Genomic DNA, 20,695 nt, shown 5'->3' on the forward strand with positions numbered 1-20,695 from the left:
GTCCTATAACAAAACCATCCGGGAACCAAATAAGACATCAGTGTAAAAAAAAAAAATAATAATAACAATACAAAGCACAACAAAGCAAAAACAGACAATTATAAATCAGAGACATCCTGCAGGGGAGGAGGAGGGAGAGGGATCAGAGGGAGAAAAGGAGGAGCACAGGGGACTGAAGTGATGGTGCACGGGTGCCTTGGTGAAGGAGATTCTATAGGGATTCAATCTGAGGAGGTGGGAGGAATCAAATATTGTTGAAAAAATAATAAAATAAAAATAAATAAAGACAAAAAAGAAAAAAAAACAAAGTAAAAACTGGATAAATATCTGCTGAATGAATGATTCCGGCTACAGATTTGTAAAGTTCACAAAACACCAACTAACTACAGACAGAAACTTCAGGCACAAACAAGCGCGCAGGTAGCAAGACTAAGGAACCTGGAGGGGCTGGAGCGGCGGAGGGGCGGGGCTTCGCCCGGGGAGGCGGAGTCATTTGTTCGCATTTCCGGCAAGTTTGTACCTCTTGTCTTGCCGTAGTGCCGGAGACCGGAAGCTTGAGTGAGGCGTGCTGTGGACTTCCGGGCGAGGGCTGGACTCCTGGGTACCATGTGGGAGCTGCTGTGAAGCGTTGTGAGCGACTGAGTTCTGCCCGAAGTCACCTCCGGCTCAGTAAGTACCGTGAATCGGCGCGGTATAGTGGGCACAGCAAAGCGTCCGCGGGTTTTCCGGCGTCGGCGGAGTCGGGACTGAAGACAGCCTTCTTGGCGCGGCCCCAGGGGGTGTAATTAGTGATCGCCGTGGATGTAGCGTTTGCGCCTTCGGAGTCCGGGAGTCCTGGGGTCGCCGGTTTTGGATCAGTGACAGCGCTGAGTGCAGAGGGAGGTTGCTTCTGCGTAGGGCATTTGCTGCTTGCAGTAAAACCACCTTGATCGTTTTCGTACAGACTTCTCACGTGCCGTATGTTTCTTAGCCTGTGTTTTTAGAAAATCCCCTGGCGTGAGAGATGACGTCTTTAGCCCAGCAGCTTCAGCGACTCGCCCTCCCTCAGAGTGATCCCAGTCTCCTGTCTAGAGATGAAGTTGCCTCTTTGTTGTTTGACCCCAAGGAAGCGGCCACCATCGACAGAGACACCGTTTTTGCCATTGGTAAACTACCCTTTAACTTAGAAAAAGCTCCTTGAAGGTTTTGTTTTCTGGAGGTGGTTATAGTCTCTTCTGACCCGCCCTCTTCTTTAGCAGTTTCTAACTTGATTTGTATTGTTAAGGAGAGAGAACAGCCATGTGTTAGATGCTTGTAATGTATAAAGGTAGGTGCATGTGAACTTGTCATGTGGAGAAACAGTTAGGGAGGTCATCTAATGTATAGAGCAGAACAACCAAAAGGGGCTGAAGGCAGTGGCTGAGGTGGAGGAAGAGTCTTCGCAGGGAACTGGCCTTTGCAATAACTGGCCAGTTATTGTTGCAGATATTAAAAGAAAAAAAAGTACAGCCCCTGCCAAGAAGTACTTTCTCTTCTCCCATTTGGCGAGATGTGATTTATTTTCTAAAGGACAAATCTGTTTGGGGCTGTGTTTCATGTTTAAAGAATTCACAGTTTTAGGGGTAAGTAAAACTGTAAAAGTGTGGTGAGTTGCGTTCTCTTGCAATGAATTGTTAAGTAAAGTGCCCCTTTTCTAGGATGCACTGGCCTAGAAGAGCTGCTTGGAATCGACCCTTCCTTTGAGCAATTTGAAGCACCGCTGTTCAGCCAGCTAGCGAAAACCTTGGAGCGCAGTGTTCAGACCAAAGCAGTGAACAAACAGCTGGATGAAAACATTTCTTTATTCCTTATTCATCTGTCTCCTTACTTTCTGCTGAAACCAGCTCAGAAGTGTCTGGAGTGGTTAATTCACAGGTAGTAAATGGAATTATAGAAATAGTTATAAGTTAAATACTTTGATCTTTTAAAAAAATTAAGTAATAAGGACACATCAATTTAAAGCTAAAAAGTTAGATATGTAAAAGATTAACATGATGCATATTAGGTCAGATGAGCATGCCCTTTTATTAAACTCATTTTTATTGATAGTAAAAAGTAGCATTACTGAAGATCTTGAATAAATAATCCAACCTTGTTAGTTCTAAAAGAGATCATGTCACTTTGCCATTATAAATTCTTACTGCATATTTGGAGCAAAAGGTATTAAACTTTTCTTGCCAAAATAATAAACAATGGTTTGGGGAAAGAGTAATGGTATTCTCTAAATACCTTTACTTAAAAATAATAATAACTTGTGTATATCAAGTATTTATACACCAGGCCTTGTGGTTAGCACTTTGTGTGCATTATCTCAATGCTCACAGCATTCCTATGGGGAGATATTTGTATAATCCCCATTCAAAAAATGATGTACAATTTTGACACATAAGAAAATATGTGCCTATAAAGGTTTGTGTCAGTTTGAATTGTTTGCTTTTTCTCTCAGGTTCCATATTCATCTTTATAATCAAGACAGCCTCATTGGTTGTGTTCTGCCATACCATGAGACCAAAATATTTGTGCGGGTTATACAACTTCTAAAAATTAATAACTCAAAACACAAATGGTTCTGGTTGCTGCCAAGTAAGGTATGACTATTGAATGACTTATCTAAACATTACAGACCTTCAGGGATATAATTTGGAAATAATCAGTTTGTTAGTGCTGCTGAGGATAATGCAGATACAGCTTCCATCACGTTTATGACCTCACTTCCGTTGAATAACGGCTGTTTTTTATTTAATACCTGACATTAGCCTAGGCATTTGCATCTTGTGTGTGTATATATGTGTACATACACAGACAAATAGATCTGTTGGGTTCACACAAAAAAATTTTATAGAGAAGGATAGACTCCAAGAAGTAAGTTATTTACCATAGTTTATATAGCTATAAAGTGGCAGAGTTGGAATTTGAATCCAGATATGTTTCTAAAGCTTATGTCTTTTTACTGTACTCTGCTGTCTGCATTTTAAATTTTGAAACTCAAGACCATAAAAATGATTGGATGTGAAGAAAAGCAGAAAATAATTTGAAGGGCTACAGGAAATACTAAAGTTGTAAAGAAGATGTTAGAAATTAATTTATGATGAATAATAGGATGGTTGTCTTACCAAAAATATATGGCTCAGATTAGATAGCACAGTTTTGTAGTAAAGCATCTGACTTGTCATCATTTTATTTGCAACAAATAATAGAGAAAAACTGATGTATTTTGTTAGCATGAATTTTTTGGACAAAGAGCATGCAGTTTAGACCAGGAGGAGAGCAAATAGGAATGAAAGTAGACTAATAGATTGTGGGAACTATGGAGTTACCTTTATTCATGAGGATAGTTAGGTCAGAGATTAGAATTAGTAAAAAGAAAGAAATGGGAATTTTTAATTAGAAGGAGAATTTAAGAGTTTGGATGTGAAACACTTGACCTAATGAATGTTCAAGAAGAGAAAATCAACCTATAGTTAAGCTTATTAAGTTGCTCAACATTTACTCTGCTAATAACATCAAGATTATTTTTTTTTTTTCATAATTTACACACAGGCCTTGCTACTCTTGGCACATTTATTTCATATGGTATCCAAATAGCACTCATGTATTAAAGTTCAATTCATATTCTTTTTTGATTTATTAGTAATGAATACCTAAGACATGCCATGCCCAATGCTAAATGAGGATTAGCAGGATATAAGTTGGCTGGATTTCTAGTCTATTTCTGTTATTAATGTTATTGTAGAGCAGTACAAGACCACATCACATTGACTCATAATCCAAATCTACCAGTAGAGTTGCTAAGAAACTAGAGAATCCTTATTAGGTAGATACATATCACACATAAGTAGACATTTTTCAGAGTCCTTCACCCTTCATTTCACCTGTACCTCCATTTATAAGGAGAGACAATATTTTTTGTTTGTGAACTGCCCCCTTATAAAACTGTTAGTATGGTAGTTACTTTAAAAATAATGATCAGTTGATGAATATCCTTAATAATACTTGATTCTATCTATAACAGCAATCTGGAGTGCCCTTAGCTAAAGGAACTTTAATTACCCACTGCTACAAAGATCTTGGATTCATGGATTTCATTTGTAGTCTGGTGACAAAATCTGTGAAGGTAAGAACTATATTGTTTCATGAACATACAATTCCATTATAAGATTGCTTGCTCTAAATGAAAAAAGCATTCTGAATTGAAAAAAAAAAAAAAAAAAAAACGCCTTCCTTATTAACAGTGGTACTTAAAGAAGTTCCCTATGTTAAGTGATCAGTTCTGGAACATAAACAATTTGACATACATCATTAAAGGTATCTATCTACAAAAATTAATTATGTTCTTGCAAAATCTAATGTAAGTGACTTTAAACAGATAATTTTAAAATGTTTTATTCTTGTCTTATTAATGATTAAATTTGTGTGTTAAATGTTGCATATGTGAAAATTAAAACCTCAGCCTAAAGTAGTTGAGGGTTGTATTTTCTTTTAATATTTTTATCTGATTGGCCTTTTACTCTCAACATGTTTTATTTGTGTTTTTTGTTGCAGGTATTTGCTGAGTATCCTGGGAGTTCAGCTCAGTTGAGGGTGCTCTTAACATTTTATGCTTCTACCATCGTGTCTGCTTTAGTGACTGCAGAGGACATCTCAGACAATGTAGTTGCCAAGCTATTTCCCTATCTCCAAAAGGTTGGTCTTGCTTATGTGTAAAGTATATTGTGTTGTATTTGAAGGAATTTCTTGCTTTCAAGTTTCACTTATACATAAATGTTTTAAAGTTGACTATTTCAAGTAGTTGATGACATTTAATTTTTTGTTAAAAAAAAACCATGACTTTTGTCTTAAAAAACCTACCAGAATGGGATCGTAAGTAGGGGTCCTTAAAAAAATAAATGTTGGCAATTTAGAACTTCCACTGTCTCCCACGTCTATTTTCTTAGCAGTTGTGTTTCTATATTGGAAAGAGAATGGATTGAAATATCTTTTAAGCATAAATGCTCTTATTCCTTTTGCACTGACTTAACCTTTTTAATGTTTCTTCTTTCCAAATGCCTTGTTGCCTACCACCTTACTAGATTCCCATGAAGGTACTGCTTTTGCTTCTCACCAGTGTTCCAAAATTCTTATCTTGAATGAACACTATTCTGTTTCTGCACAATCTCTCTTACACAGTTTATGAGTTTGCATATAAAAGAAGCGTCCATTAGGATGTGTAGTGGATGTTTAAGTTGAAGTACCTTAGAGATCCCTTTTTTCTATCAAGAGATTTGTCTCATCTCTATATCCGCTCAGGAAAAGAATTCAACATCTTGATTGTACACTTGTAAGGAATGATCGATTCTTAGATTTTATTAATCTCTCATTTATGGCATTTCTGATTTGCAATAGTAAAGTAACATTTTAAGAATGCTAGAAAATAATAATTTAGTTTTTCCTTTTTCCTCATTAAAAAAAAAAAAAATCTAGGGATTGAAATCATCTTTACCAGATTACAGAGCTGCAACATACATGATAATATGTCAGATTTCTGTGAAAGTAACAATGGAAGAGACCTTTGTTAATTCACTGGCTTCACAGATCATCAGAACATTGACCAAAATTCCCTCTTTGATCAAGGATGGATTAGGTTGTTTGATAGTGCTCCTGCAGCGACAGAAACCAGAGAGCCTTGGGAAAAAGTAAGTACAATTGAATTGAGAAGTGATAATAAGTAGACTTGAATGAAATAATATTGAGTAATTTTTTTATATGATAAATGTTATTCTCTTTTAAAAATTGGCGTTTATTCTCTAACTTGTAAAGTCAACACATTCTATACTTCTTCAAAGGCCCTTTCCTCATTTGTGTAATGTTCCTGATCTTATTACAATACTTCAAGGGATTTCTGAAAAATATGACATCAGTCCTCTTCTGCGTTACATGCTTCCCCATCTGATTATCTCCATCATCAATCACGTGGCAGGTATGTGCTTTCACATTTTGTGTCCTAAAACTTACTCTCTTTTAAAATAGGAACTACACCCTTCAAATATCTTCAAGATGTTTGAAACTTCTGCTAATTGGTTTTTGTGTACTTTGTCTATTTTCCTTTTGTATGGAAACTCTTGGGGTGGGGCACAGATTGGTTGATAAGAGATCCTTGCTAATTGAGTTGTAAGTTTATAACTCTATTTTTAAAAAAATCTGTGTCCTTCAATTGTTTCTCCTTGAAAAAGACTGGAACTCTTTTTGAAAGTTATAATGTTGCCAATTATAACTTTCCAATTATATCTATACCAATTATACCTATTATCTCTATAACAATCGTATCTTCTCATGTAGATATTTAATGAACTTGAGTGATTTATAATAAGTAACTGGTTTTTCCCTTGAATCATTAAAAAAATGTAAGATCAAGAAAATCTCAGGCTTAAAAATACCAATTTAAAAAAAGATAAAATTAGTGATTTTTTTGCATTATATTTTTGTTTAACTTGTCAATAAATACAGAAAGATGAAGAAATAAATACTTGGTCCTATTGCTACTTGAACTAAGAAAAAACATACTAAGAGAACATCTCTAAAATTATGTCAGTGTGTTGGAAATAAGGTTTGTTTAGCCAAATTTCAGTAATATGACTAACATAAATGAAAATGTATCTTTCATTTTCTCATAGTGATCCCAGGACTATTGATAAAACCCACTTGGTTCAGTAAGGAGGTACTGAAGTAAAAGTTGAGCCTGTTTTCAGAGACACTTTATTGAGATCTAGGCTCATTTCTCAACTTCGCCACTTATAATGTAACCTGGGGAGAAACTATTTTTTTGTATTCAGGCATGATAATACTTATTTCTTAAATATTACAGAGAATTCAGATAAAGGTAATGTTTACAAATATGCTTTAAAAAATATGACTGAGTAACTGGAATATACTGAGTAAGTGGAATATGGTTATTCCTAAGAAAAATCTTCTGCTCTAAATAAATTTGATAGTATAAACACACCAAAAAAAATCTCCCAATCAATTTTAATATGTTGTGTATTAAGGAGAAGAAACTGAAGGTATGGATGGTCAGATCTACAGGAGACACTTAGAAGCTATACTGACTAATATATCACTGAAGAACAACTTAGACCATATGTTGGCTAGGTAAGGTTTTTTTTTTTTAAGCTTTTTTTTTTTAATTTATGCATACAAGAACTGTGGTGTAGGCCAGAGATACTGGGGGTGAGAGGATTCACCAGAGACAAAGTGGGGAGCAGAACAGGCAGATCTACTGATATACACTGTTGAGGGGAGCAGTGGGTGACACAGGAGAGGTCTGCTGCACCATGTGGGTTAGCTCCCAGGTGGGGGGATCGAACTCATGCTTCAGTTACTGGTGATAGCTTGATAGTGCTAAGACTTTAATCCCTGCTCCATCAGGGAGACCCCTAAGCTATTATTTTTGATTTGTAAATTTGTAGTTTAGTATAATTTTCAGGATTGGTTAGCAGTTTTCCAGTATCCCTTTTTATTTTTGCTATGTCTCTATCATTTCATTGATTATAGGTACTTAGTCCAATAATTGTGGCAACAGAATAATCAAATAATTTGTCTTGCTTGTCTTTAGTACTTACATATAATCATGAAAAGTTTATTTAAACTCAATTTGGGATATAGCTACATGCATTTTGTAGCTGTTCAAAAATTTTTATTAATAAATAAGGTAAAACTCCCGAAACAGTACATCACAGTTGGTGTTCAGTAAATATCAGTGTAATATTGAGAGTTAGTGTGAAGTAAAGACAATTTCTTCCTTTTCTGTAAAGATGATTCAGTCCCCCATTTTATTATTTGAAGGGCAACTTCATTCGGTAAGACACTGCATTCAGACAGAGGTTTGACTCTCTTTCAGGAGAGTAGGGTAACAAGTTCTGAGAGTCAGACTGTTCAGTCTGATTTTGCTGTCGTATTTAACCTTGAGTGGTACCTATATGTTGGTGTGAGTGTATCTGCACCTTGCTCACTGGGTTTGTTTGTGACTTAAGTGAGAGTATCCTTGTGAAGTACTGTTGAGGTTTTGCCTCTGGAATTAGACTGGGGTTTAAAATCAGGCTTGACTTTCTGTTGCACAGTAGGGCTCACCAGATATTAGCTCTTGTTGCTGTTCTAGTTGACCTCTGATAGATTATAAGACTTCTTAGTCCTAGTTTTTATATTTGTAAAAATAAGTGTACTTTCTGTACTTATAGAGGTATGACAATTGGAGATAAATTTCTAAAGCACTTAGATCATACTAGATACTCAAAAAATAGTAAATCTTCATGTCTGCTGATAGCCTGTTTTGTTTTGCAGCCTTCTTTTTGAAGAGTATATCTCATGTAGGTCACAGGAAGAAATGGATCTTAGTAAAGTGTCTTTGCTTAATGAACAGTTTCTTCCACTCATCAGACTTTTAGAAAGCAAGTAAGTTGTTTGTGTGTGTGTCCCTTTATTTAAAGCAAGTACCTTTTGTTTTATAAAGAAATAATTCACAAGTTACACCTTAATACACTGAATTACAGAGAGACTATCCTTTCCCCTTCCCTGCTTAGGAAAGGAGATATAAGAATTAAATATTTAAAAGGAAGTATAAGAGTTGTGCATAGGGACTGTGGAGAGTACAGTTTTTTTTTTTTTTTTTTTTTTTTAACTAGCACAAGATCATCTTCTTTATTAAGTTTAAATCTCAAATCTCTGTAACAGGCCTAGAGCAGGTTATTAATTGACAAGAACTTCTAAGAAGAAAGAAACACTTTGCAGTTTTATAATTGTAGTAATTACCATGAAGTTAAACAATTATTTCCTCTTTTATCTAAGCACATCAGCATTGGTTCTCCAAGTAGATTATTTTTTAATTCAGCTTCTGTTTTTTTTTTTTTTTTTTAAATTTCCTGATCATTCTGTCTAGAAGTTTACTGCCTTTTTTTTTTTTTTAATTAATAAATTTTATTTTTATATTCCCCATACAATTGCAATCCCCCCATTCTGACCCCAATCCTCCCCTCCCGCCCCCACCCCCCAAAAAGTGTCTCTGGTTCATAGTTTTTGTTGATTTTGATTTTCACTTTCTTATAGTTATTCATTTTCCTGGTCCCTTATTTAAGTTTTCTAGATCCCTGCTATGAGTAGACCATCCGGTATTTTTCTTTTTCTTTTTGGCTTATTTCTAAAAAGGCGGGGAAATTAAAGGTGTGGAGAGAAAGCAGTGTATCTTTTTGGCTTATTTCACTGAGCATGATCCCTTCCAGCGTCATCCATGTTGCTGCAAATTGCATGTGTTTATCTTTTTTGAATGCTGAGTAATATTCCATGGCATATATGTACCACATCTTCTTGATCCAGTCATCTATTTTTGGGCATTTGGGCTGTTTCCAAAGCTTAGCTATTGTAAACAGTGCTGCTATAAACACAGGGGTGCAGGTGTTCTTTGGAATTGATGTTTCTGTGTTCTTTGGGTAAATACCTAGGAGTGGAATTGCTGGATCCTGTGGAAGCTCTATGTTTAGTAGGTCCAGAAATCTCCACACAGCTCTCCATAGTGGTTGGACCAGTTTGCACTCCCACCAAGAGAGTACAGTTTTTTTTTATATAAAGACTGTGTGTTGGAACAGTTATAGTAACAAACTTGATCAATATGTGATTTTCATTAAAAAATTGGTTAAAATTTTAAGTCTTTGTTAGTAATTTAAAATTTATGTCTTGTATGCATGTATAGTGTTTATGGTTAATAACCTTATTAAGAATAATAAATCATTCTTCCCAGATATCCCAGAACATTGGACGTTGTATTAGAAGAACGCCTAAAGGAAATTTCAGATCTAAATAAACAAGAGATTTTTCACCAATTTATCTCTCTTTCTACAAGTGGAGGGAAGTACCAGGTAAGTTTTTCTTCAGTAGAACATGAAATTAGGTATATATTTGTGTGGTTATTTGAAGAGGTTTGGAAGGAAATATGGTACTTTACTCCTCTTTCTCTTTGCAAATTGTCATGGAGAGATAAAATTTTGTACATTCACCTAATTATCTGGCATGGTAGAAATTGAAAATTCGAGAAAGATATAGTAATTTTAAAACATGGTAGATGTGATACTTTATTTCAGAATGTGTTATTTGAAAATTTTTTACATGATATTCATCACCAATCACCAAACAGTGATCTTGTTAAGGTTTTTTGAGTTCTTTATCTTTCTCCTATACGTGCTCTTCCCAGTGCAGTGCCCACCAGACACATCTGACAGTTTCCATCATTGATTAGAAAAAGGAAGACAGGTTTTTTTATGATCACGTTGGAACTTATGAAATTTTCTGATAATTCACTGCAAATCTTTATGCAAGAAATTAGACATTTAAGCAGTTCTTGTATTTAGTCTTGAAAATAAGTATTATGAAGATAAGTCTATTTCGGTTTCTCTCTTCCATAATTAGACTTTTATCTTTAATGGTGTTTCATTTCCAATTTTGAGGCTGATAGAAGTACTTCCCTCTTAGAAAAATTAAAAACTAAGTTGTCACTAATTTGAGTTTCATTGTTGTATTATTTAGAGGAATTGCATTCTGTCTTTGTCATTAGATTTTTAAATTTATGTTTTATTTATCTGATAATATAGTGATTTACCTTAGGTACTTTTCACTTTGGATCATATAGAGAGAGACTACAAAATAACTTTCTAAAGGGATAGGGCATTGGCACAGAAATTTTGATAGAAGGTAGGTGAAGCAGGTGTACATATGAAGATGTAAAAATCTGCCAATAATTATGTATTTATGTAAATAATTGACAAATTAATAGTTTTTTAAAAACAATATAAATAAATAAGTCAAACACAGACGTTGAGCTTGGTATGGTAGTTACCAAAGATTGGGGGGACAGGTAAAATAGAGGATATGTTTGCCCAGGGGTCCATAGTTTCAGTTATGCAAGATGAGTAAGTCCTGGGAATTTAACTATAGCAACATGACTGTAGTTAAAATATTGTATTATATACTAAGAATTTACTGTGTGTACATCTTACAATAAGTATTCTTATCACAAAACATTATGGTACTAATATAAAAGAGGATAGGCATAAAATTGGAGATGATATGTTTATGGCATAAATTATGGTGATGGTTTCATGAATATATACTTATCTCCAAAGTCATCAGGTTGTATACATTAAATATGTATGTCAGTCACACCTCAATAAAGTGTTTTTTTTTTTAAAGACTTGTTTATTTATGCATACAAGAGCTGGGGTACAGGCCAGAGGTGTGTGGGGTGAGAGGATTCACCAGAGACAGAATGGGGAACAGAACAGGCAGATTGACAAAAGTACACTGCTGAAGGGAGCAGTGGATGAGACAGGAGAGGTCTGCTGTGCCATGTGGGTCACCTCCCTGGCAGGCATTGACTCGTGCTGCAATGGCTGTGGATAGCTTCATAGTGGTGAGACTTAACCCCTTGCACCACCAGGGAGGCCCTCAATAAATTGTTTTAAGTAGGGATAGTATAAACCCAAACTTCCCTAGAGTTACTTCATTAAATCAAACCTACATACAGACTCCAGTATACTTGAAATAATGTTAACAGTAGTGTTTTTTCCATCTGTTGTAACTTATGCTATGTTTTGGAGATAAAGCTTTTGCTTTACATTTTGGGTTCTGAAATAAGATGGTTGTTGTTGAATATGCTGGGCAGTCTGAAGTAGTTTTCTCTGATTTTTATTCTTGATCTTATGCTACTCAAACTTAATGATGAAATTATTTGGTAATTGTGATAAATCCTGTAGTTTTTAGCAGATTCTGATACTTCCTTGATGCTCAGTCTGAATCATCCACTTGCTCCTGTGCGACTTCTGGCCATTAATCATCTGAAAAATATCATGGAAACATCAAAGGTTTGTGTCAGATGGCTTTCATTTGTGATAGTTTTATCCTTTCATTGAACATTTTAACTTAAGCATGTTTGGGAAAATCAGAATGATAGCTTTGATTTCAGTACCTGCATTTGTATTTAAAGTTTTGGTCACCCCAAACAGTAAGTACAGAGACTTGACTTAATTTGTAAATTATGTCTTAATACCAAAATGATATAGTGATTCAAATAGGGCATTGTTTTCCAAACTTCAATCTTAAAAGAAGTATCGTCACAATTTTTGATACGTTAGTCTACAACTGATTTTATTTTCTTACCATTTTTCTTTAGTATCTTTTAAGTGGACTTGTTGCATAGCCTCGAGTCATGGGTTATTGTTCTTGTAATAGGAAGATAAGTGTCTAGAACAAAAAAAGACATTCTAAGGATAATATTCCTGAAACAATTATCATCCTTTTATTTTTTTTAATTTAGTTTAGAATATCGTCAAGAGTATAAAATATAAGCTACCAAGTGGGAAAATAAATCTGCAAGATAGAGAAGCAGTTATCCATACAAAACAACACACAGCCCAAAAGAAAACACAGCAAGTGACTTAAATGATATCTCACACACAAAGTTTTTTAAATGTTCTATAGACACAGAAGAAATCTGCTTAGCCTAATTAGCAGTTATTTGCATTTTTTTAAATTTATATTTTTTAAATTGAGGTAAATATTTCTTTACCACACTGCGTATCATTTAGGAGAATAGGTTCTCACCTCCTCAGATACATGTCACTATACTTCAGCCCCCAACTAAGCACTCATAGTCTTTTGCCTTTGACCCTTCCTCCCCATCTTCCTCTGGATTTTCTTGATACAGGACATTATATTATATTCAATTTACAATCCTATTATACTTACAGATAGCTTTCTTTTAATTTTCCATTCTCTACCATTGGCAGAACTTAGGTTCTATTCTACAAATTGACAGCGAGATATTTAGCCACTTGTTAAATCTTGAGAAAATTTTGGTGATGATTGATACATGAAACTTTTTTTTTTAAGATTTATTTATTTATTTATACAAGAACTGGGGTACAGGTCAGAAGCGCGGGAGGGTGAGAGAATTCACCAGAGACAGAGCGGGGAGCAGAACAGGCAGATGGACCGAAGACACTGCTGGGAGCAGCGGGCGAGGCAGGAGAGGTCTGCTCACCATGTGGGTTTCTCCTGGCCAGTGGGGAATAGAACAAGCGCTGCAGAGGCTGCAGACAGCTTTGCAGCACGACACTCAACCGCTGTGCCACCAGGAAGGCCCGATATATGAAACTTTTGACATCAGTTTTGTGAATTCTAGCATTTAGTTTTGTCTCCCAAACCAGCAAGCTACTTTTGTGTGTGTGTGTGTGAGTGTGTGTGTGTGTAATTATTTAGTTGTTTTATTCCCTACCACCTACAAGCAAAAATATATTCAGGTAGCAGTCTTATTGCCTATTGTGAATGATTACATGCTTTATTTTCTTTTTTACTTTAAACTGAGGACTTCTTAGTACATGACCTTATCCTTACAAAAATCTTGTTAATAGCGGATCTTTAACAGTACTTAGTATGTGTAAGGCAGTGTTTTAAGCACTGACAATTATTATTCAATCCTGTAACCTTTTGAGGTAGGTGTTATTATTAGCCTTTTTTTAAAACAAGGATAATGAGGCCAAGAAATGTTAAGTAGTTGGCTCTAGGTCACACAGCTGGTAAGTGGTAGAGCTAGAATTTAAACCTGTGCATTGTGGCTCTTTAGTCTACACACTCTTTAGTCTGTTCTAATTTTAACGGTTGAATGAATGCTTTAATGCAAAAATTATATTGGATTATATGTACTTTATTATATTTTCAATGGAAACTAGGAAAAATTGTACCAAGCAATTAGTCATCTTAAGTGTTACTCCAGAGATTAGTTCAATGCAAGTATTCTTAGAATGTCGTAATTCTTATCCAGGACAGAGTCTATGTTCCAAATTAATTTTTTTTTTCTGTTGCACAGGAGAGTATTGATGAGTCTTTCATAAAAGAAGCTGTTTTAACTCGATTAGGTGATGATAACATAGATGTTGTTTTGTCAGCTATAAATGCTTTTGAGGTGAGTGAATTTGTTATTTGTTGAAATACACATTATATTTATAAATATTTTCTTGCCCTTTTCAGTCTGCTCTAGGCAGGAGTATATTTGGGAATTATTCCTCCATTGTAATTTTATTCCCCTGAAAGCACAAATTTAAGCCTGGTTGGAGAAATTAATTCAAACCTGGGTATAATTAGATTGCACAGTTTATTTTGTGTTTTATACACACATACACGCACACGTATATTCTATACATATGTGAAAGTTCTAAAAGGGAAAGGGCTTTGTGAGTTTTTATCAATAATAAATTTCTTGGGGTCATGGAAGGTGGCTCATGTATGCCACTTTTGAGAAATTACTCTCAAAGTTTTTAAATGATACTAAGATGGGAAATCAATTCTTTTTAATTAATTCTTTTTTTTTTTTTAAGATTTATTTATTTATTTATTTATTTATACAAGCACTGGGTACAGTCAGAAGTGTGGGAGGGTGAGAGAATTCACCAGAGCCAGAGCGGGGAGCAGAGAGCAGAGCAGGCAGAAAGACCGAAGTACACTGCTGAGGGGAGCAGCGGGTGGCAGGAGACGTCTGCGCTCCATGTGGGATCCTCCTCCCCGGGGAGCAGCCGGGGATCAAACCGGCGCTGCAAAGGCTGCGGGCAGCTTCACAACCCAGCACTCAACTGCTGCGCCACCGGGGAGGCCCTTTAATTAATTCTTTATTAAAGTTATTTAACAACTACTATATGTATTTGAAGCAAGTAAAAATTTGTTCATGGATCATTTTTTCTCTTCTAGATTTTCAAACAACATTTTAGTTCAGAGGTGACTGTTTCAAATCTTTTGAACCTTTTTAGAAGAGCAGAACTTTCAAAGAATAGAGGATGGTATGTACTCATTTCTCCTCACACTGTTTTGAATTGATTAAATACCATTATAAAGTTTATTTTGATTTTCTTTTTCTTTTTTTATACATTCTTATAAAATTTAGAATTTAGTTATGTGGCCCTTTGATCAAGGTGTTGGAACTGATATAAAATGAGTCATAAAAATAATTCATTTGAGTTTGTTATGGATTCTATATTATTTGCTATATTTGAAATTTTTCTAAATAAAATGGGGAAAGAATATGTTATATAATGTATGGTATACTGAAATCTGGGAAATTGGATGTGAAGAAGTTTACTATATAGAAGTTTGCATATAGTACATTACATATATATATTACATATATACACACACACACACACAACTACATTTGATTTTCTTTCTAACATGGGTAGTATTTTACTTTAAAATTAAAGCAAATACATTAAACAAAAAATAAGCTCAGAAACACACAATATCTTTTAAGTATTTGATGAACTCTGATTATTTAATTTTTGGCACCTAAGCTTTTGCATGGAAAAATGATAAGCTTCTGAGAGGATGAGGTCATGTCTTACAGGTTTTTATATCTCATATTTAGTTCTTAACCCATAAAATTTTTTCAGAAAATACTTTTGGATTTAGGAGTGACTGATTTTTTAGTAGGTAGAAACATATAGTGTGATAAGTGTTTTATGTTATACTTAACCTAATGATTGACCAAAAAAATTTTTTGATATAGTTAGCAGTTTAAAATTACTGTCCCAAATAACTCTTCCTAGCATGAATAATTAAGTGATGTTCTGGTACCTCTATCACACATCTTTAATATGTGTGTTAATAAGACCAGAATAATGTCAGTTGAGCTGAAACATGTAGTGATGGTTTTGACTGAATTAAAGTGTGTAATGTCTCAACCAAATGTGCTTACATATCTTTTAGGTACAAGGTACTTGAGATAGCAGCAGACATATTAATTAAAGAAGAGATACTGAGTGAAAGTGATCAGTTCTCAAACCAGGTGGTTGTTCATCTATTGCCGTTTATGATCATCAGTACTGATGATAGGGAATCTGCTGAGTTGAAAATGGCTATATATTTATCAAAATCAGGAATTTGCTCTCTGCATCCTATATTAAAAGGCTGGAAAGAAGGTAAGAAGTTCACTTATTTTTTAGAAAAAGTGAATAGGTAACACTTTAAAAGATAAGTACAATTAAAAATTGCTTATAAACTTTATTAGAAAGTCATCTTTATTATGTTAATTTTATTATGTTTAGATTTTTTATTATGTTTTATTATGTTTATTATGTTAAGATTTTTAAAAATTGTTTCTAAGATAAAAAGTAGAGGGCCTCCCTCATGGCTTATGGGTAAGTCTCAGTCCTGTTACTGCTATGGCTTGAGTTCAGTCCCCAGCCAGGGAGCTAACACACATCCGGTGCAGCAGACCTGTCCTATCTCCTCAGCTGTTCCCCTTAGGAGTGCATGAAGTGAAAATGTGAGCTACCTGCAGGCAAATTCAGAATTGGATAAAAGGAAATATAGAAAGGAAACCTTCATAGAAAAATTGTAAAATTGTTGCTTAGACTCCTTACTCTGCATTTCCTTTGGTGAGTGTTGCTGACAGAAGGACCTCTGATTTTTATTTATTTTTTTTTTTGTTATAGCTCTTGAAAATGTCATTAAAAGCACAAAGTCAGGAAAATTAATTGGTGTAGCAAATCAGAAGATGATTGAGTTGTTGGCTGGCAATATAAATTCAGGGAATCCATCTTCTATGTTAAAGATGGTAGGTATGCTATCTTAGTTCACCCCCTGGTTTTCTGTCTCACAGTTTTATTCTGTTTATAGCATTTGCTTGCTAGAGTCTTCTTTTTAAAATAACTTTATATTCTTGAGGCCTTTGTTATGCTTAAAACATGTGTAGTATGTTCATTGTATTCTGTATATTATTTGAAATGCTTAATTTTACTTAATTTTTTGTTATTCCTTTTTTTAGCTTTCATTTAAAATATTAAAGTCATGTTTTTTGTTAAAATAGCAAAATACAACTAAAAGAGGAAATAATTCTTTTGCCTTAGTAATTAAATCTTTGTAAAGATTATCGATCTGTAATTTTAAAACATGCATTTGACAAGAGGTTACATCTGTAATATTTTTGAAATTACTTGTTTTTATAAATAACTGGTTAGAAATCAGCACTTAACTACTTTTTTAAGACTATTTTTATTGTCTCACTTTAAATATACTATAAAACTTATAATAGGTTTGCGGTAGAGAAAATTGTTTTATTCAGCTCAAGAGCTACTGGTAATAGAATGTATTTTTTTCAAGGTGGAGGATTTGATAAGTGTTGGGGAAAAAGAGTCCTTTAATCTGAAGCAGAAAGTGACTTTTCATGTGATCACAGCTGTTCTTGTTGCTTGTTGTTCATCTTTAAAAGAAACGCACTTTCCCTTTGCAATAAGAGTCTTCAGTTTGTTGCAGAAAAAAATAAAGAAGCTCAGAAGTGTGATATCCGCAGTGGTAAGAAGTACAGTGTCTCCAGAAAGTTGCATGTTGTGTGATAGCCTGGCCTGGTAACCTAGCAGAACTAACAATTGGAGGTCAAGCTACTGAATCTTTGGATTTTAGGGCAAAAATGTGAAGCAGTCTTGATTAGCAGCAGATAGTGGATTAGACATTTTTCCAGTGCCTAATTTCCAGAAAATTTAATTGAATATGGAATTTCAGGGTTAGTGTTTTTGTATCTGATGGTTCTTTCCCAGGTATCATCTTTATGATTACTCAAACTGAACTTAACTACCTTAACTTTTTGCTACTTGTTTAGAATCACCTGCAAGTTTGGAGATTTTCCCATGAGAAAAGTCCCTTAAAGGATCTCTTGGAAATTCAATTCCTTTTTTTTTTTCTGTTTATAAATGTGCCTACTTATTCCTACCCTTTACTTGCTAAACACAATTTATATAAATAGCAGTTGTTTTTAGGGACAGTAGTATAAGGAAATATAGAAAAAATAGAGACAAAATTTTATATATTACCTTTGCCATTGTAATCTACTATATAACCTGTGTTCAGACCCCTTTAAGTTTGTGCTTTCTGTTCCCTTTAACTTTTCAGGAAATCCCCACAGAATGGCATTTTGAGCTAATGATGGACAGAGGGCTGCCAGTGGAACTGTGGGCACATTACATAGAACAGCTCAACACTGCCCAGAGGATTCCTGTGGAGGATTCTGTTTTACTTGTTTTTTCACTGAAAAATTTTATTCATGCACTAAAGGCTCCTAAATCTTTTCCTAAAGGTAGGATAAACTGTAACTCTTAAGAATGTGATACTTTGGAAAACTCACAGCTCTTTGTTATGGATAAGAACTTCCCAACAGTGTATAATATGATCTCACATACCCTTTCTCTTTCTTTTCATGTCCTTAGATGCTATATGGTGGAATCCTGAACAACTGAAAGAAGATAGCAGAGACTATCTGCACTTACTTATTGGGCTTTTTGAGATGATACTCAGTGGTGCTGATGCCACTCATTTCAGGGTACTGATGAAACTTTTCATACAGGTACTAGGCTCATCTTTTTCAGGCATACTCTTTGCTTCAAGATTTTGCTAGTTCTTTTAGTTATGACAGTCTGTAGTGAAAATGAAGGTAAACAGTGAAGACTCTGATAATAAACACAGGCGTTGATTTAATGGCATTGTATAGAGTCAGGAATGGACACAGTGCAGGTTTTCTGATCCCATGCAGACAGGGTAAAGGAGCAGTCAGAGTCCTCAGTGGTTTTTTGCAGGTCTTTTATTGGGGTTCACCACGCATATGGCAGGCAGGGGTGCTGGGGGGCCGGGAGGCTGGCAGTCCTCCCAGCCCCCAGCAAATCCTCACTCTATCTGGGCTCTCTGGTGTTCTCTGCTTCTGCTTTGGGCTTCTTCTCTTTCGGCTTCTACTGGCGTCCCCATGACACCGCCCTTAAAAAGCACCGTCTTAGCACAGGTGTACCCACTTCAGGTGCCCGCCATCAGGCATGCATTCAGGATCACAGGGTTCCCTCATCTATCTGGATGGTGGGAGGGCAGAAAAGCCTGATTTTTTACCTTACCCTACACATTGCCAGTGAGGAACTAATGTTCAGAGAAGTGATGTACATATGCAAAGTCACTCAGTTAATTAAGAGATTTTGTCATTGCACTAGTGGACCTCCATGTGACCAGGACCAGTGATCAATTCTTTTTTCTTGTCTTCCTTGCCCTCTCAGCAGCATTTGACAAAATAGACATTGCTCACCATTTCTTTGATGTACTTCCTTTTTTATTTTTTTTTTAAAGATTTATTTATTTATGCATAAAAGAGCTAGGGTACAGGCAAGAGATTTGGGGGGTGAGAGGACCCACCAGAGACAGAGTGGGGAACAAAACAGGCAGGCTGAAATACACTGCTGAGGGGAGTAGCGGGCAAAACAGGAGAGGTCTGCTGCACCATGTGGGTTGCTCATTGGCCGACTGGCCAGCAAACTTGTGTTGCAGAGGCTGCGGATTGCTTCATAGTGCGGTGCTTAACCCCTTGCACCACCAAGGAGGCCCCGATGTACTTTCTTGATGAGGCTTCACTCTTCCTTGGCTTCACTCTTGTCTTGGTTTTTCTGCTTAGTGTCCTTGTTTTTTTTTGTTAAATGTGTTCAGGTGCAAAATTATTGGTAGTCCCCTGAATTAACTTATATCCTTCCCAGTAGTTTAAAATAATTTGAAGTAATTAGATAAAGCAAAACATTGTAGTAAATCATTTGTTTTCCATAACTCTACACTAATGAAAAGAGAATTTGGAACCAACTTACATGACTGAAAATAAAGCTACACTTTCATTTTTTTAAGGTGCATCTTGGAGATGTTTTTCAGTTATTCAAGTTTTTTTCTGTTTTGTGGACCTATGGTTCTAGCCTTTCAAATCCACTTAATTGCTGCGTGAAAACAGTGCTGCAGACTCAAGCTCTTTATATAGGTTGTGCAATGCTGTCTTCTCAGAAGGCACAGTATAAACATCAGCTGGCATCCACATCTTCTCCAGGTATTGCAAATAGCATTGTTATATTCTATCATGTCCAACTGCTGATGCTTTCTCTGTTGGTTTATGTGGGTTGGTTTTTTTCAGTCATTAAAAATTACAGGGAATTTAAAAAAATAATGCTCATTCTCAAATCTTTATCCTTTTTTTCTTTAAAGATTTATTTATTTATTTATTTATTTATACAGTCACTGGGTACAGTCAGAGGCATGGTTGGGGGAGAGGGTTCACCAGAGCCAGAGTGGGGAACAGAACAGGCAGACTGACGAAATACACTGCTGAGGGGAGCGGCGGGTGGCAGGAGAGATCTGCGTGCCATGTGGGACCCTCGCTGGTGGCTGGGGAACGAACTGGCGCTGCAGAGGCTGCGGGCAGCTTTGCAGCCCAGCGCTCAACCTCTGTGCCACCAGGGGAGGCCCCTCAAATCTTTATCTTATAAACTATTTTTGATTGCTTGTAAGTATTGTTTTTAAGATGTTAATGTCAGTTGCAGTATCTTACTAATTACAAGTAATAGAAATGACAGATGAATTCTTATTATCCATGGATTCCTAATATCCAGCTTTTATTTTCTGAACTTCAGTAGTGTCAGGGTTATATTAAGAAGTCAAAACACTATAATACAATTCAGTATTCAACTATTTATCTTTTTATATTTAAAAAAATATAGAAATTTATCCTTTGAAAATGTCTGTAGAGTATTTCTTAGTATGGAGATAGCACAATTTATTAAAGTGTTTTAACTCCTTTCTCAGATGTCATGTTCAGGTTGGATGTTCACTA

The 20,695-nt window shown here is 35.3% G+C and overlaps 1 protein-coding gene across 3 annotated transcripts in view; it reads left to right on the forward strand.

Annotated features, from left to right (window-relative positions):
- The first annotated feature begins 552 nt into the window (after positions 1–552).
- Positions 553–20,695, forward strand: part of HEATR1 (HEAT repeat containing 1) — a 48,994-nt gene continuing 28,851 nt past the window's right edge. For 2 of the 3 annotated variants that reach the window (XM_037510377.1, XM_037510378.1), the window contains exons 1-20: positions 553–669; positions 971–1,145; positions 1,677–1,893; positions 2,465–2,606; positions 4,031–4,132; positions 4,561–4,701; positions 5,479–5,690; positions 5,841–5,974; positions 7,041–7,143; positions 8,332–8,442; positions 9,782–9,899; positions 11,790–11,897; positions 13,901–13,996; positions 14,776–14,864; positions 15,787–15,998; positions 16,515–16,636; positions 17,182–17,373; positions 17,968–18,151; positions 18,282–18,418; positions 19,723–19,915. In XM_037510377.1, the coding sequence (XP_037366274.1) occupies positions 1,004–1,145; positions 1,677–1,893; positions 2,465–2,606; positions 4,031–4,132; positions 4,561–4,701; positions 5,479–5,690; positions 5,841–5,974; positions 7,041–7,143; positions 8,332–8,442; positions 9,782–9,899; positions 11,790–11,897; positions 13,901–13,996; positions 14,776–14,864; positions 15,787–15,998; positions 16,515–16,636; positions 17,182–17,373; positions 17,968–18,151; positions 18,282–18,418; positions 19,723–19,915 (2,755 nt within the window). In that variant the 5' untranslated portion in view covers positions 553–669; positions 971–1,003. Of the gene's footprint in view, positions 670–968; positions 1,146–1,676; positions 1,894–2,464; positions 2,607–4,030; positions 4,133–4,560; positions 4,702–5,478; positions 5,691–5,840; positions 5,975–7,040; positions 7,144–8,331; positions 8,443–9,781; positions 9,900–11,789; positions 11,898–13,900; positions 13,997–14,775; positions 14,865–15,786; positions 15,999–16,514; positions 16,637–17,181; positions 17,374–17,967; positions 18,152–18,281; positions 18,419–19,722; positions 19,916–20,695 lie in introns of those variants that run through there. The other variant, XM_054694975.1, reaches the window with a different exon arrangement.

This window comes from Talpa occidentalis, unplaced genomic scaffold (genome assembly GCF_014898055.3).
Source record: "Talpa occidentalis isolate TD23 unplaced genomic scaffold, MPIMG_talOcc4v2.1 talOcc4.14, whole genome shotgun sequence".
NCBI lineage: Eukaryota > Metazoa > Chordata > Mammalia > Eulipotyphla > Talpidae > Talpa > Talpa occidentalis.